The 18523-nt window shown below is 44.7% G+C and overlaps 1 protein-coding gene across 1 annotated transcript in view; it reads left to right on the top strand.

The window, feature by feature from the left end:
- The window catches only part of LOC138283497 (L-asparaginase-like), a 209979-nt gene that overhangs the window by 100386 nt on the left and 91070 nt on the right, over positions 1–18523 (top strand). Inside the window, exon 3 of the mRNA XM_069221439.1 lies at positions 9972–10135. Within this exon, the coding sequence (XP_069077540.1) occupies positions 9972–10135 (164 nt within the window). The remainder of the gene's footprint in view (positions 1–9971; positions 10136–18523) is intronic.

The following is an 18523-nucleotide window of genomic DNA, read 5'->3' as shown; positions in this document are numbered from 1 at the left end:
TTTAAAAAATGACGCTAAGCTGGTTAGAGTCATTTATTTTGACTCTAACCTGCCTAACGTCATTTTTTTTTACGCTAGCCTACCCATTGCACCGGCTTGCACCATTCCATAAATATGGTGCCCAGTAAGGCCCTATGGCCCATATTTATACTTTTTGACACAAACCAGCGCCGGCGCTGGTTTGCATCAAAAAATTTACCGCCGGCTAACGCCATTCCTACGCCCCATGCGGGCGCCTTATTTAAGAAATTACGTTAGCCGGCGCTGTGGACTGGTCAGAGTAAAAAGAAATGACTCAAACCAGGCAGCTCCGGCATAGGGGAAAACGGGAGGTGTGCGTCACAAAATGGTGCAAGTCCGGTTTGAGGCAAAAATCATGCCTCAAACCGGACTTGCGCCATTTTTTGACTCACAACCCCCATTGAAATGACTTCTGTCCCCTGGGCATGGTCATTGGGCACAGTGGCATGTAGGGAGGCCCAAATTAGGCCCCCCTATGCCACTTTAAAAAAACTCAAAAAAATACTTACCTCAACTTACCTGTACTTACCTGAGATGGGTTCCCCCATCCATGGGTGTCCTCCAGGGGTGGGCGAGAGTGGCAGGGGGTGTCCCTGGGGGCAGGGGGTGTCCCTGGGGGCAGGGAAGGACACCTCTGGACTCCTTCCATGGTCAGAGACCATGGAAGTGAGCCCACAGGTCCCTTAACGCCTGCCCTCACCCAGGTGTTAAAAAGCGGCGCACATCAGGCCCGCCCCCTCCTGTGCGTCAAAATAACGCAGGAGTATAAATAAGGCGCACAGGCCTTAAAGTCATGTTTTGGGCGGGAACGCCTACCTTGCATGTCATTAACGCAAGGCAGTTTCCCGCATCCCAAAAATGACGCACACGGAGGAATTTTGATGTCCTCGGGCGTCAAAGTTTAAATATGGTGCACAGTTTGCGCTGAATGTGTGTCAAAATTTTTGACGCACATTTGGCGCAAACAGAGTATAAATATGCCCCTATATGTGCCTACTTTCACACCTTCTCAGCACCATGATACCCTCCCCAGTGATCGTGCATCTACAAATCTGCCTAACATAACATATTTTAGTCTAAGCTCACCTATGGAATTGGTTAAATGCTGTTTGGTGAAAGCAGTTAAGGGGCATATTTATACTCTGTTTGCACCGAATTAGCATAATTTATTTTACTCTAATTCAGCACAAAACGAACTTCATATTTATACTGTGGTGCTAGACCCGTCTAGTGTCATTTTTTGGAAGTGGAGACCTACCTTGCCTTAATGAGATGCAAGGTAGGCGTTCCCATGCAAAAAATTACTCTATTGCCTTAATGCCATATTTAGGGGCCCTAAATCTGGACAAAGTTCAAAGACATTAAGGTCCAGATTTTCAAAGGTTTTGCATTGGTTTTGTGTTACTTTTCTAGAGCATACCCGACACAAAATCCTTTTTGGAATCTACAAAACAACCCTTTTTAGAAAAAAAGTAACGTGGCATAGTGCATTGTGTGTCCTTGTGTTCCTTTGTGTCAAGGAGGTGTTCCATGGGTGATTCATGGACGATCCTGTGCATTCACTCATGGATTTTGTTGCAAACCCTTAACAAGAAAGACTTGCAGATATGGATTTGCTCCAAAATTCTGTGCCTCACTGAGGCTGGCTTAATGAGAAGAAATATGTTTATTTCTTCTCGTTATTTCCTATTTGCATGTGTGTTGTGTTCTGCAGCACAGATGCAAAGAGGAAATAGCCTAAAAAATAGGAAGACACACCTTCCTACACAGAAACTATTCTGACCACAACAAAGACACCCTTGCACTATGGCGCAAAGGTACCCTCTTTGGTGCTAGGCAGCACAAAGTGCGCTAGCACATGGGGAGAGCATAACTGTGCCTTTTATTTGAAGATATGAAACAGTTCTGCTCTCTCAAGTTGAAGCAGTGCAGCAACTTTGCTTGATGCGCTGCAGTGCCCCATTTGTTAGTACATCTGGCCCTTAGTCAGCAAAAGGAAACAACTCCCATAAACTAGTTGCATGCACTACCACGGCAGATGTAGTCATAATTGTAGGAAGCTGGCCTGGTGTGTGGTGGACACCTACGGTGTTCGCACCTTATACCAGGTCCAGGCAATCCCTATTAGTGAATGAAGACAGTGCCTAGGAAGCCAGGGCTCTCTAGTGGTAGCTGTGGTGAGCAGCCAAGAATTATCTAGAAGGACTGTAAAGCACTTGCAATACCACAGCCATCACACAATAACTCCTAACCCCCCGAAAGGAACCACACAATGTTGCAAAAATAAAGGTATTTATTATAATAACACTGAACTAGATTACTTGTAGGCAGTCCCCCAACTTGAGGTAGGTACACACTATACATACGATTCCAAAAAGAAAGGTTCTTCATAGACCAATAGGTTCTACATACCACAGAAAAGAAAAAGTTATTTCTTTTAAAGCACAAGCCCTCACTCACCTTACGGTGACATGCTTCATCATAGGGCTGTGCTCCTCGTCAGGCTGGCGCTGCAATGCCTGACGGGCCCCACGAGGGGGCTCTTTGCCGGAGATCTTGTTTAAGGAGAAATGCACAACCGGTCAAAAAGAAGTGTGAAGGATTGGTATAGTAGTGGTTAAAATTGTCTAGAGGTAGAAAATAAATACGTCTTTAATTTGGTGTAGATACCTCTGACAAGGTTAAAAACAATAAATAGGGAAATGGTAAAATAATGTCTACGCTCCCCATAAAAAGAGAAATTATTATTAATAGCAATTACTGACTCTCACATTGGGGAGTAGTATAAATGAAGCAAGTAGACACAGGGTCCCCTGTGCTACTCTACATCACAGGTCAACATGTTTCTCGCTAAATGGTAGTCAAAAATGATCTTAGTGCGATTCGTCAGGACCTTAATAAACGTACCTAATCCTTTAGATATTTGGAAAACCCTTATTTAGGGAGAACAGAGCCTATAGGAAATAGAAGAAAAAAAGAGATCGAAGCACAACATTAATATTAAACATAACTCGTGCTCATTGTTTGTTGGAACACCACAACCACTCGTGAAAAATACCAGAAGTGCCATGTGCTTAACAAACAGATGTGTAATAGTACGGATAAATCAAGAACGTATATCACACTGCTTACCCTCATAATTTATATGTAGGGCCTCATCAGGGAAAGTAATAACTTGAAGCTATCCCTAGATATACATCGAAAATGGACACATAGTGAGAAGACAGACAAATTATAAAGAGGACATCATAATCTAGTAATCAAGACATTTATCAGACACAAATTCAGAGATTATGACCAGAAGGTTGAGTCAGAACAATTAATCTTAAACTGCAAAACATGAAGGTTCACAAAATATAGCCACGTGGGCCTATAAAAGTGATTTATAACAACAAAGTATATGGATGTGACCACCGTCACAACCCCACATTAATCGAGCCAAAAAAGTGCTCGTAAATCCAAAAGAACAGCTAGGTACAAGTCAACACTGGGTGGTGCATAGCAGCGCGTGTGTAAACACCCAGTAAAGAATATCTGAGCGCGACGTGTCTAAACCCGGCTCCAGGTGGCTTCGAAAAGCAACCGGGGCTGAGAGCGAACCTGAATAAGGGTCGAATGCCGCCCCGGACCGCACTGTTACGGCGGCCGGAGCTGGAAGAGAGACGCGCTAGTCAGCGCCTCTAAACCCTGCTCCGGGTAGCTAAATAGCTAACGGGGAGGGGATAAGGAGAGTGCCTGTATGGAGGTGAGCACAAGCACTGTGCCGCCCTATAAAGCGCGACACGAGCAGGAGGATAGCCGCGCGGGTAAGCGCGGACGCGATCAGTGCGATCGCTAATCTCGCAACCGGGGTGTGGGATAGGGAAGGTTCCTGTGTCGGGGTAGATACAAGCATCGTACCGCCCTGTAAAGGGCGACCCGAGCTGGAGGAGAGCCGCGCTGGAAGCGCGGTCGCGATCAGAGCGATCGCACATCTCGTGAACAATAAAGTTTACACGGAGTTAGAAAGAGCCCATAGTATAGTCACGTCGGTCATGACTGGAAGCAACATAACTATAGCTGCATAAACTACAGACAACAAAGGCACTTACTTGGATATGGATAGAATCGTGTCGGAAGACCTAATGGTATCAACACTCCCTGGAACTCCAGGAGGGACGCCAGTAGTTGCCCATAAGTAGGGAGAGAAACTAACACAAAAGAAGGACTACAAAGGTAAAAATAAAAAAGAGGCCAGATATGTGTCGGCCATATTTAAGTGGTGAATCAAGTCACCGAATAACTCAATGTGGCCTAAAAAAATTCTAGAGAAATTATTGAAAGAGGGGGTAGATGTAAAGATTTAAATCCAGCAAACGTAATCCAAATACTTCGCTAAAGCAAAGGACTAACTTGATTCGGCTAATAGTGTAATAAGGCACCCAAGGATGTTTAGGGTATGTCAAGATATAAACCAGTCCATATAAATCACAGTAGTTAATGGATAAAACTAGTCCACTGAATGTCATCGTTCAGTCCATTAATGTGGGTCTGGAGTCTAAACACCCACCGCTGTTCTTTTTCAAAAAGTCTGGCCGTACAGTGACTGTTATGTTTGACAGTCTCTAAAACAAACCATTTCATGTCATCTGCAGTATGTTTTTTATCGATGTAGTGGTTGGTCAGTTTCGTGGAAGACCTCTTACATCTAATAGTGCTACGATGCTCATTAATACGGATTTTCACCATTCTGGTTGTCATACCTACATATCTAAGTTTGCAAGGGCATGTGATCATGTAGATACAGTCTTTGGTGCGGCAATTGGTGTGTGCTCTCAGTTGCCAAATCTTTTGTTCACCTAAATCCACTTCTTGTATATTGTTGGATAGTGGGCAGACATTGCAACTGCCGCAAGGGTAATGTCCTTTGACTCTCAGCCATTGGTTAGGATTCGTATGGTCCACATTGTGGTGCATCACAGGTCTGGTGTGAACTAACAAGTCTCTGATATTCTGGGTTCTTTTAAATGAAAATAAGGGACGTTCCAAAGATTCGCCAGCACTTGTGAGAATCGGCCAAGACTTACAGATAACATTCTTAATCCGAGTACTCAAAGGAGTGAATGTGGTCACCCATGTAAGCCTAGATTGTTGAGGACGGACGTAATTGGTCAATAGTGATTCTCTGGGAATGTTACTAGCTCTTTTCTTGGCTAGCTTGATGTTCCTTAGTGGATAGTTGCGTTCTGAAAGTTTCTGACATAGCACATTTGCTTGGGTATGGAAATCACTGGTGTCAGAGCAATTTCGTCGTATCCTAAGGAACTGGCCAACAGGTAAATTATCTCGTAAAGCCTTTGGGTGATGGCTGTTATAGAGCAATAGACTATTTCTGTCTGTGGTTTTGTGAAACACAGAAGAGTGAAGCTGCCCGTCCTTAAGTGTAATTTGTAAATCAAGGAAGGATATATCACTCTTAGAGATGGTAGAAGTAAAGCGTAAATGCGTGTCCAACGTATTAACCCATTGTGTAAAGGCCTTTGCTTGGTCGATATTGCCCTTCCAAATCACTAAGATGTCGTCTATATAGCGACGCCATAGTCTAATGTTGGAAAAAAATGGTTGGTCAGGGGTAAGGATGTGATGTCGCTCAAAAGAAAACATATATAGACATGCCAGACTCGGAGCAAAGGTACTCCCCATGGAAGTACCCTGTATTTGGTGATAGAGACATTTCTCAAATTGAAAAAAGTTTTCTTTTAATGCTATGCTGGCACATTGCATGATAAAACTCACAGGAGTGTTGTGAGGCCAGGTGTCAGTCAGGAGTATGTTTTCCACCGCAATCAGAGTAGCTTCTTGGGGGATATTGGTATAAAGGGACTCTACGTCCAGACTAATCAATATGTCAGTTGTCCCTGAGCTGTTAATATTGTCTAGTAAAATTAAAGTATCTTTTGTGTCCTTTAAAAAGGTAGAAGTTGCTTGTACGATGGGTTGTAAAAAGAAATCACAAAACTTAGAGAGAGGTTCTAACAGTGAACCGATGCCAGAGACTATCGGTCGACCCGGAGGGGGAATGCCCTTGTGGATTTTTGGAAGGCAATAAAAGTACGGAGTCCTGGGGTTCTTTGCATCCAGGAAATCTGCTTCTTGGTGAGTAATCCATCCAGCAGACTCTGCTTCCAAAATCATTCCTCGTATCTCACGTTGTAGGCGTGGAGTAGGATCAGTCGTAATCTTCTGATAGTAAGATTCGTCACTAAGCAACCTAAGGCATTCCTGTCTGTATTCAACGGTGTCCATTACCACTATGGCGCCCCCTTTATCTGCGGGTTTGAGGGTGATGTCTTGGTTATGTGATAAGGACTGCAGGGCTTGATGTGCATTATATTGGGAACCTCACACACGGGACCAGGAGTCTTTTCTCCGAATATCCCTTTCTTTTGCCCCTCCTTTGTTGGTTTTTGACACACTATACATACACAGTAATTATAAAGAATTAGCTTATAGGAAAAACAAAAAGTAATGAAAAATAGTTAGGGCCCTATAGGGGGGCCAAACCATATACTACAATAGTGGAATGCGAGCGAAGTCCCCCACCCAAGGATATGGAGTTGTTAGAGGGGAGCTGGGAGAACTCACGACCCCAAGAGGTGAGTACCTAAGTGACCTCCAGTGATCAGGAGAGCAGAGGTAAGTACTTGGGGGCATATTTATACTCCGTTTGCGCCGGAATTGCGTCGTTTTTTTTAACGCAATTCCAACGCAAAACTAACTCCATATTTATACTTTGGCGTTAGACGCGTCTAGCGCCAAAGTCCATGGAGTTTGCGTAATTTTTTAGCGTGGACACCTACTTTGCGTTAATGATATGCAAGGTAGGCGTTCACGTCTAAAAAATTGACTCTGAGGCATGTGCGCCGTATTTACACTCCCGGGCAAAATTCACGCCCGGGAGTGGGCGGGTCAAAAAAAATGACGTACGGCCGCTTTTGCGCCGTTTATTAGCGCCTGGAAAAGGCAGGCGTTAAGGGACCTGTGGGCTCTGAAGGAGCCCAGAGGTGCCCTCCCATGCCCCCAGGGACACCCCCTGTCACCCTTGCCCACCCCAGGAGGACACCCAAGGCTGGAGGGACCCATCCCAGGGACATTAAGGTAAGTTCAGGTAAGTCATTTTTTTTTTTTTGTGGCATGGGGGGCCTGATTTGTGCCCCCCTACATGCCACTATGCCCAATGACAGAAGTCCCCTGGGCATGGCCATTGGGCAAGGGGGCATGACTCCTGTCTTTGCTAAGACAGGAGTCATTTCTATGGGGGTTGGGAGTCAGAAAAAATGGCCCAAATCGGGTTGAGGCGAAAAATTTGCCTCAACCTGACTTGCCCCATTTTTTGACGCCCAAACCCCATATCCCCCTACGCCGGCGCTGCCTGGTGTACGTCGTTTTTTTCCACGCACACCAGGCTGCGCCGGCGGCTAACGCCGGCTAACGTCCTTGATTAAATACGGCGCCCGCATGGCGCTTCAGAATGGCGTTAGCCGGAACTAATTTTTTTGACGCAAAACTGCGTTAGCGCAGTTTTGCGTCAAAAAGTATAAATATGGCCCTTGGTCTTCCCAAATAGTAACAAGGGGTCTTGGAAAGAGGAGGATTGCAAGACCAGGATCAGTTTGGTGGAACCTAACAGTAGATTCCGGAAGAAGAGAACCTGAAATAGAAGGGGACAGAGTCCAGTCCACACAGGAGTGTCCAGGCGGGGCAGGAGCAACTACCCACCCTTCTGTGGATGAAGATCAGCTGTGGAGCCCAGGAGCTGCAGAAAGGTCCTAGAAGTTGTGCCAATGATGTCCCATGCCGGTCGCCAGATCGCAGATGGTCAGAGGTCAGGAGGCCCACCAGCAAACCTTGGCAAATGCAAGTTGGAGCAAATGAAGATTTGCAGGAAAGAAGAGGACCAGCAAGATCCAGGGGACTCGACCCTTGGAGGGGAGTCCGGGCTGCCCCTCAGCAGTCTGGAGGGTCAGCAGAAGCAGTTACAGTTCCCACAGGCAACCCACTGGCAGCAGGCACAGGAGGTTGCAATGAAGTCCAATCAGCACACTCAGAGAGGAGCAGCAGAGGAGACACTGTCCTTGCAAGGACTAAATGATGGAGGCCGGTGCTACTTGGAACCTGAAGAGCCCCAGAGCAGAAGTCAACAAGCCTTGGTTGCTGCAAGAGTCGTGGTGCACAGGGGTACTGCCCTGGAAGGAGAGGCAAGGACTCACTGTCTTCCACATTGGACAGCAGGTAGAGAGGACCAAGGGGACCACTCAGACCCACCACCTGTGTTGGAGATTCTTCCTGGAGCCGGTTGGCAGAAGATCCCAGCAGCCCTTCATCGTTGCCTTAGATGCCTGCGGATGCAGGGGAGTGACTCCTTCACTGCAACGGAGATTCATTCTTGCTTCTTTGGTGCAGTTGAAGTCTTGCTGACCCCAGAGGATGCACAGTCATGGAAATGTTACTATTGCTGGAAGGAGCCGGAGAAACAATGTTGCAAGGCGAGGTTGTCTTGGGAGTTGCTGGCTTGTTTGGTTCCTGAAGAGTCCAGCAGCGGTTCCGGTGACCAGGAGCAGAAGAGGTTGTTGCAGAGGAGTCCTGGTGGACTCTTGCATGCCGAATCAGGAGCCCTGCCCATAAGGGAATCCCTAAATAGCCCAAACAGAGGGCTTGGTCACTCTGCACAGTGACCACCTATCAAAGGTGTCACTGACATCAGTCACCTGTCCTGACCAACCAGATGCTCCCAGGGGCCTCTGCACCTCTTGTTTCAAAGAAGGCAGAATCAAGTGGCCACCTGGAGGAGCTCTGGGCAGAACCCTGCAGTAGTGATGGATAGAGGAGTGGTCACTCCCCTTTCCTTTGTGTGCTTTCGCACCAGAACAAGAACCGGGGGTCTCTGGACTTTAGTAAACTGGATTATGTAGGGAGGACACCTCTACCCAGTTGTGAAACACCTGTTTCCCACGTAAAGGGTGTTGCCTCCCTATCCCACAGGAAATCCTTTGTTCTACCTTCCCTTGGTTGACTTGGTCAAGCAGCAGGAGGGCAGAAACCTGTCTGAAGCGCTACAGCAGCACGGGCTGCCTGCAAACCCCGAAAGACTGGTAGGAGCAATACTGGGGGGGTCCTCTAAGGAGCCCCCAGGGTACATGGAATCATGCCACCAGTACTGGCATTTGTATTAGGGTATGATTCTGCCATGTTTACACCAAACATGCCTAGTTTCACAGTTACCATTATGTAGCTGGAGCATCGGTAGTGACCTGTGTCCAGTACCTAGATAAAATGGCTTCTCCGCACTTACGAAGTCCAGTGCATTAGAAATGGAATTCCTAGGGGCACCTCTGCTCGTGCAGGGGTGCCCTCACACTCAGGAACTTGCACCTTGCACTCTGGGCTAGGAGGGACTAAATTAGGCATGACTTACAGTGACCTGGGGCAGTGACCAGCAGTGAAAGGGTGCATGCACCTTTTCACGCAAGCTGCAATGGCAGGGCTACAGACACAGTTTGCATGGGCTCCCAAGGTTAGCACAATATATCCTGCAGCCCAAGGGGGACCCCTGGTGTACCAATGCCCTGGGTACCTAAGTACCATATACTAGCGACTTACAAATTTAGAGGAGGGAGCTCAATTACTGAGGTCCTGGTTAGCAGGATCCCAGTGAAACAGTCTAAACACATTGATAAACAGGCAAAAAGTGGGGGTAACAATGCCAAAAAGAGTGACTTTCCTACAATAACAGTATACATCAGTATGAGGAAAATAAGCTGACCTCTTTATTTTATCTCTCCCTGTTTAATTAATATACCATGCTTAAATTGTTGGCACAACAGTGTACTTTCTTTTGTATCATTGCTTATACTTTCTCTTAAATGCAGGTATTGTTGTATATATGCAATGGTCCCTTTTATACTTTGTAGGGAGCAGATGCTACTGTTGTTGATTATGATGGCCGCACACCACTCCACATTGCTGCATCAGAAGCAGACCTAGAGACAGTTCAGTACCTGCTACGGAAAGGAGCGGACTTTGACGTTAAGGACCGGTGCAATGAGACCCCTCTCAAAGTCGCCATGCGTGCCAAGTAAGAGAGTTGATGTATACCAGACAGTAAACCTGTAAGTGCCTGATCCACAAAGGTAAACTTAGAGGTTTGTGTAAGTCTACTTTTCTTTTGGTAATCACAAACTACAAGTAAAATTTTACTAATAGTAATTTTACGACTGCAGAGACTCCTCAATCATGGCGAAGATTGCATAAATAAAAAGATATGCCTGTCCTATTTTGTTATGTGCGGAGTTCTATGCCCGGACTGCAGAGTCTTCACAGTCATTAAATTGCTACTAGTAAAATTAAACTCCTAGGTCCTCATTTACAACTTTTTGGTGCAGGGTAGCCCTGAGTCAAAAAGAAAGGGCAGGAATGTGCCCTATTAATGACATACAGCGCATTCCTGTCCTTTCTGCCTGCGCCGGCACCCTAGCACCATGCCTTGTTTGTGTGTAGGGAGGGACATCTTCCTGCACAAAAACTATCAATAGAGGTGTTTTCCTCTTTATACGTGTGCTGTGGAATGCAGCACACATAGAAAGAGTAAAAAAGTTATTTCTCCTCACTGCGCCTTCTTACGCTTCCCCTGGGAGGCGTAGGCTTTTGATGCATTACCAGGTTTACAGCACGTTGTAAATCTGGAAATAGGTCAAATGCCATGGGTGTTATGTGGTAACACCCACTGTAACACACAGTCCTCCCTGTCACAGTGTGAGGCAACACAGCGACTTGCGCTGTGTTGCCTCACTCCATATCTATAAGGCCATGAAAAGCCACACAGGGTGGCTTTACATGGCCTTGCAGATATGGCTCCGCAGTGTGTACCACAGGAGCGTCAAAAAGTGATGCTCCGGTGGCGCACTGGGGCTTGTAAATAAGCCCCCTAGTTTGTAAATACCAACAAGCATAGAAAAACAGATACAAAAGTGTAAGCTTACCTGTGTGAATCAGAATCATCATATTTATAACATGTATTGCGAGTGGTTGAGCAGAAAAGACAATATAGTATGCTGTTACAATTCAGTTTTGAGCTTTTCAACTCTGGAGCTGACCATTATATTAGTTTCCACTTCTGCATCATATTGGCTGTTACCTGTGTTTTTTTCAAACATTTTACTGGTGTGACACATTTTTTCTCTTAGTAACTCATTTTCAACAGTGTTTGACTTCCTCCAATTTCATTATAGGGTATTGCATAGAAGTGATTAATTGGAAGCTCCAATACCTACCCAGCTTATCCTCTCCAGCATCAGTGCAGCATTCTGATGACACCAACTCACTCTCAACCCTGCAGGTTTAGCAAATTATGTTGAGGCTCTACTCTCTGAGAGCCTCAATTACGAGGTTCTAGCAGCACACTGTGCCATCAGAGCATCATTTTTCTGATTCTCCAGTGGCCCAGTGTGCCAGCCCATATTTACAAGGCCACGCAAAGCCACCTTGCATGGGTTTTCATTGCCTTGTAAATATGGAGCCCTTTCAAGCAAGCATAAGGTGCGTTCCTTGATTGTTGCTGTGGGTGTTTCTGCACAACTCCCATGGACCCCAAAGGAATCTGATGCATTCCCAGATTTACACGTCTGGGAATGCGTCATATTCCTGCGTCACCTCAGGGGTGGCGTGTAAGAATGACGCAACGGGAGAGAAATATTTTTATTTCTCCCCATTTTTAACTCTTTCTATGTGTGCTGCATTCTGGAGATGAAAGATGCAAACACTTCTTGTGATTGTTTTTGTGCAGGAAGGTGTGCCTTCCTGAACATAAACAATCATCCACACAGCTCAGGCACCCTTGCGCCACAGTGCAAGGGTGCCTGTATTGGCACATGGCAGCAATTTGTGCACCAGCACGGGGAGAGAGGACAGAAATGTGCCATATCTTGTAGATATAGTGCATTTCTGACTTTTAACAGTGGCGCAGGGTGGTGCAGCTCTGCTCCACCGGCCTGGTTAATGAGGCCCGGGGTCTGTAAAATTACTTACAAAATTAATATAGGGTCTGAAGATGTAAATTTTCTGGTCAACCACCAGAATACTTTTCAGAAACTGATGTTCACCAACTGGCTCTGTCTGAACAACAAGACCAAGTCCTGTTCATTGGCTCAGAATTCAAATTGCTGATATTCATTCAAATACTTAATTCGGTTACAATAACCATAAAGTGCACAGAAGAACATACAAATCGATACAGAATGTAATGAAATGCAATAGAATAAGCCATCGGCCTATAAATACAATATTCAAAATGTCATACTCTTTCACATCACAAATTAGGCACAGTACAATGTTAAATGTTAAAAAAAGTCCTAAAAAATTAAACAACTAATAAGATACCAAGTGAAAAAAAACACTGAGGCCTTGAGAGAACGGTTAAGACCTTGGCAACAATCGCGACACTTGTGAAATCAGTATACCCACAGGCCTGTGAAAGTTTGTTTTGTTTAGCATACAAAATCATAACAAAGGAGTTCAGTCCATGAACATACAGAACAATTGCGTACATTAAAAGCTAAATGAAGCAAAATAAATTACTTCAAGAAAAAAACAAAATGAATTAAACCTAATGTTCTCTTACAAAATAGCATGAGTGGCAATTAATCTTGATGGGACACGTTGGCAAATAATACCAATTTAAAGTGTAATTGTGCACAATCTACTGGGAAATTACCATGAGTCGGGGAAGGAAAAAAGAGAGCCACCCCATCAAACTTGAGGCAACTCCATCGCTTTTACTCTAATGCTCCAACGCCAATGGAAATATTTAGCGACACCACATACAATTGTATTGTATAGCGCTAACTACCCCTGACAAGGCGTCAAAGCGCTTTTCAGCGAGTAGCACGCTACTCTGGAACCCAAGAGGAATTAGTGTGAGTTAATTTGAGTGGAGGATATGTGAGTTTGTTAGTTGGATTGACTAAGAGCAATAGAGGAGGGAAGAATCTCAAAGTGTTAATTGGGAGTTTTTAGTAATAGGATGAGGCTTGGGATGAGTAAAGAAGAGATGGAGGACGGAGGAGTCTGTAGAAAGGAGTGAGGGAGATCATAGAAGCAGAAGGGGTTTCGGATGAGTCAAAGGTGAGATAAATGAGGAGAATTTAGTACGGTTGTTTGTGAGATCATAGTAGTAAACTGAGGTGTGGGGTGAACCAGGAGCAGTAGAGGAGGGAAGAGCTTAGGCATGGTTATTTTGAACATCAAACTAGTAGAATGAGTTTGGGATGAGTCAGAGTGGGGATGGAGGATAGCTTGATAGAGACATAGGGTGATGGGGAGACAGAGTACAGCTTACGAGAGAGTAATTTTTATTTTATTTATTAATTAATTAATTAATTTTTTATTTAATTATTCATTTTTTTAATGTATTTACTTCATTTTATTTGTATTTCTTTTTTGTCTAGTACAGTAAGACTAGAGTAATAAATAAATAGATATGTAAATACGTAGTGAGGGAATATACGTGCAAGGAATATAATAATGGATATAATAATATGAGAAGTAAAGTTGTATTGTATAAACACAGAGTTTCAAGATTTGTAATATTTGATGTTAATTAATAAGTGTACTTTTCTAACATTCATTCATATTTCCTCAATTTTTCAAAAGCAAAAGGCTTGCTGTTAAATAGTTAAGATAACATTTTCTCATTTTAATATAAAAAAGAAAGCACTGATTCATAAGTATCTAATAAAACAACTTATCTAGGAGCTATGCAATGACCTATGAACATGTTAAGCATAGAATAATATACACACAAATATGTATATACACCCACATATACATATACACACATGTACACGCACACATACACCCATATATCTATTTAACCTGAGTAAATATACATTTGTTAAACAGGCTCAAAAGTATGTGTATAATTTATTATTATGAAATAGTAACTATACATATTTCTTAAAGAACTATACTTTTCTTGAATATACACATAATCAGATTATAAATATTTATCAACACAGGCGTAAGCAGTCCATTGCTGTTTGGATATGTTGGTTATGAAGGAAAGAGGCAACTCTTGAGTAGCCTTCTGAAGACAAGATAGTTATCTGTGGAATTTTAAAAGGTAATTGTGCACATGGCTGTGGTACATTTTTAAACACTTTTGAAAGGTAATTGTGCACATGGCTGTGGTACATTTGTAAACACTCATTTAGGCAGTGTTCTCTTTTTCATAAAACCATGAGTAGAACAGGAGACTCATGCAAGGCAGTGTTGACATTCTAAAGTCCTCTTATGGTGCTATGGGCATAACAAAATGACAACCTACTACATCAGCAAATAGTCTGCTGTGCCTGTATCTAGTTCTCTTTATATCATTAATTTACTAACCTGGGGTGGCCTGCCTCCCTATCAGAGTTTTAATAAAACCTCAGGAGTGTTGTGTCTGTCCTACTGGGCTTGCACGTTTAAGTAAATGTTGTATGGCCAACCTCAAGAACTACAGCTCCAAACCATAAATAAAAGTTGGGAATGTCAAACTAAGAGTACTTTAACATTTCAGGTAATTTGGAGCCAATTCAAACCAGTTCACATTGGTTTACCACCTAAAATAATAGGACAAGTTGAGTCAGTTTCTCCCTCAGCTGCACTGATAGTATGTGAGAAATACCAACTGGTACCCATGATGCCAGTGAGGATGAAGAACAGTAGCTGTTGAACTTGAAAGTACTATATTTACGTCCTGTGCGTGCCATCCAAAATGATATCTTTTGTACCCACCATGACTATTAACTGAAACTGTAGCCCCTTCTAGTATCACCAAACCTGACTGCTAAGGAGTACTACTGAAAAGCATAGTGGCAGCACTCACATATTCCATAGAACTCTACAAACAACAATAAATTACTTCAGTAAGGGCCCAATTTAGATATTGGCGGACAGGTTACTCCGTCACAACGGTGACTGATATCCCATCAGCCGAAATCTAAATCCCTTTATATTCTATGGGATTTAGATTTCAGCGGACAGGATATCCGTCACTGTTGTGATGGAGTAACCCATCCGCCAATATCTAAATCAGGCCCAAAGTCATTTAAAGAGCCACTCTCTGGGTTATTAAATGTTGCAAATCCAAAAGGTGCTCAATAGTATGGATGCCAGCCTTCTGAACTGTGCATAGTAACAGACTGTGCAATCAGGTAGACCCAGAATGACTGCCAATTTCTACCAGAAATCCAGGAAGTAAGGCCTTCTCCCTAGGAAAGCTGACGAATGCCAATGATGCTTCATCGAATTGTGGCTAGCGGTAGGCACAGAGAGCGTCTACAGTTAAGAAATGTGTTGTGGTAAACAAAAAGAGATCATGCACTACTCTCAATGCATTCCTTGTTTTCTTTTCTCCTCAGACTGCTGGCTGTGAGAAATGCGGATTCTTCGTTTGGGTAGTTGTGAGAACTCACAAAGTAATAAGGTCAATAATCTGTGTCTGGTCCTGTTAGGTTTCTTTCAATCAAGCCTTGGGTCAGTGCTGGGTAACTGTCAGGCTTAACTCAAAACAAATAAGTGTAAATCATTTATCACAGGCTTAACTCAAAGGAGACAAATGCAAATCATTTATTAGTACCAAAACAGTCAATGCGTAAGAAACACAACAAATAAAAAGACCCACTCCAATTTATAAAGATAGAGTGTATTTTTGTCTTCAAATAGACAACAAAACAAAAAGACATGATTTTTGCAAGATTTTCATAAATCACTGTTTTACAATCTTAAAAGTTTGAACAATTCCAAAATATTTAGTAAATCACTGCTTTTTACTCTTAGCAGTAGTTTGTCAGCCTTGAATATGAAGGTCTGGGGCAAAGTCAAAGTTTTCAGGCTGAATATGATAGAAGCCCGGGTGGGATGCAATAACTGGGTTGGTCCTTATCAAGATTTTACCTTTGCACTTAGACACATGTAGGAAAATGGCTCTCTGTTGCAGTTACACCCCACCTTTTGCCTGATACTGATGCTGTCTTGACTGAGAAGTGTGCTGGGACCCTGTTAACCAGGCCCCAGCACCAGTGTTATCTCACTAAAAATGTACCATTGTTTCCACAATTGGCACACCCCTGGCACACAGATAAGTCCCTACTAAAAGGTACCAGTGGTACCAGGTGGCCCTGTGACCAGGGAAGGTCTCCAAGGGCTGCAGTATGTGTTGTGCCACCCTTAGGGACCCCTCACCTAACACATGCACACTGCCATTGCAGATTGTGTGTGTTGGTGGGGAGAAAAAGGCAAAGTTGACATGGCATCCCCCTCAGGGTGCCATGCAAACAAAATACTGCCTGTGGCATAGGTAAGTCACCCCTCTAGCAGGCCTTACAGCCCTAAGGCAGGGTGCACTATGCCACAGGTGAGGGCATAGCTGCATGAGCAATATGCCCCTACAGTGTCTAAGTCTATTCTTAGACATTGTAAGTACAGTGTGGCCATATTAAGTGTATGGTCTGGGAGTTTGTCAAAGACGAACTCCACACCTCCATAATGGCTACACTGAATACTGGGAAGTTTGGTATCAAACTTCTCAGAATAATAAACCCACACTGATGCCAGTGTTGGATTTATTAAAAAATGCACACAGAGGGCATCTTAGGGATGCCTCCTGTATTTTACCCAATCCCTCAGTGCAGGACTGACTGGTCTGCGCCAGCCTGCTGCTGAGAGATGAGTTTCTGACCTCCTGCGGTGAGGGCCTTTGTGCCCTCTGAGGCCAGAAACAAAGCCTGCTCTGGGTGGAGGTGCTTAACACCTCCCCCCTGCAGGAAATGTAACACCTAGCAGTGAGCCTCAAAGGCTCAAACTTCGTGTTACAATGCCCCAGGGCACTCCAGCTAGTGGAGATGCCCACCCCCTGGACACAGCCCCACTTTTGGCGGGAAGTCTAGGGGAGATAATGAGAAAAACAAGGAGGAGTCACCCACCAGTCAGGACAGACCCTAAGGTGTCCTGAGCTGAGGTGACCCCTGCCTTTAGAAATCCCCCATCTTGGTTTTGGAGGATTCCCCCAATAGGATTAGAGATGTGCCCCCCTCACCACAGGGAGGAGGCACAAAGAGGGTGTAGCCACCCTCAAGGACAGTAGCCATTGGCTACTGCCCTCCCAGACCTAAACACACCCCTAAATTCAGTATTTAGGGGCTCCCCAGATCCCAGGAAATCAGATTCCTGCAACCTGAAGAAACAAGAAGGACTGCTGACCTACAAGCCTGAAGAGAAGGAGGAAGACGACAACTGCTTTGGCCCCAGCCCTACCGGCCTGTCTCCAACTTCGAAAACCTGCTCCAGCGACGCATCCGACAGGGACCAGCGACCTCTGAAGCCTCAGAGGACTGCCCTGGACTACAGGACCAAGAAACCCCCGTGAACAGCGGCCTTGTTCAAAACCAGCTACTTCTTTGCAACAAAGAAGCAACTTCCAAGGACTTCACGTTTCCCGCCAGAAGCGTGAGACTCTACACTCTGCACCCGATGCCCCCGCTCGACCTGCAGAAAACCAACACCTCAGGGAGGACTCACCGTCGACTGCGAGCCCGTGAGTAACCAGAGACGACCTCCCTGATCCCCCACAGTGACTCCTGCAGAGCGAATCCAGAGGCTCCCCCTGACCGCGACTGCCTGTAACAAGGGACCCGACGCCCGAAACCAGCACTGCACCCGCAGCCCCCAGGACCTGAAGGAACTGAACTTCGACGCAGGAGTGACCCCCAGGTGACCCTCTGCCTTGCCCAGGTGGTGGCCACCCCTGTGCCACTGAGGGTGTGTTTTGTGTGCCTACTTGTCCCCCCCCAGTACTCTACAAAACCCCCCTGGTCTGCCCCCAAGGATGCGGGTATTTACCTGCTGGCAGACTGGAACCGGAGCACCCCTGTTCTCCATAGGCGCCTATGTGTTTTGGGCTCCTCTTTGACCTCTGCACCTGACCGACCCTGAGCTGCTGGTGTGGTAACTTTGGGGTTGCCTTGAACCCCCAACGGTGGGCTACCTATGCCCCAACTTTGAGACTTGTAAGTGTTTTACTTACCTTCAAAACTAACCTTTACTTACCTACCCCAGGAACTGTTGATTTTTGCAGTGTCCACTTTTGAAATAGCTTATTGCCATTTTTAACAAAGACTGTACATTATATTGTGTTCATTCAAAGTTCCTAAAGTATCTAAGTGAAGTACCTTACATTGTAAGTGTTTGATGTAAATCTTGAACCTGTGGTTCTTAAAATAAACTAAGAAAATATATTTTCAATATAAAAACCTATTGGCCTGGAGTAAGTCTTTGAGTGTGTGTTCCTCATTTATTGCCCGTGTGTGTACAACAAATGCTTAACACTACCCTCTGATAAGCCTACTGCTCGACCACACTACCACAAAATAGACCATTAGAATTATCTACTTTTGCCACTATCTTACCTCTAAGGGGAACCCTTGGA

Source organism: Pleurodeles waltl, chromosome 3_1, assembly GCF_031143425.1.
Source record: "Pleurodeles waltl isolate 20211129_DDA chromosome 3_1, aPleWal1.hap1.20221129, whole genome shotgun sequence".
Classification (NCBI taxonomy): Eukaryota; Metazoa; Chordata; class Amphibia; order Caudata; family Salamandridae; genus Pleurodeles; species Pleurodeles waltl.
This window is presented reverse-complemented; position numbering and strand designations above follow the sequence as displayed.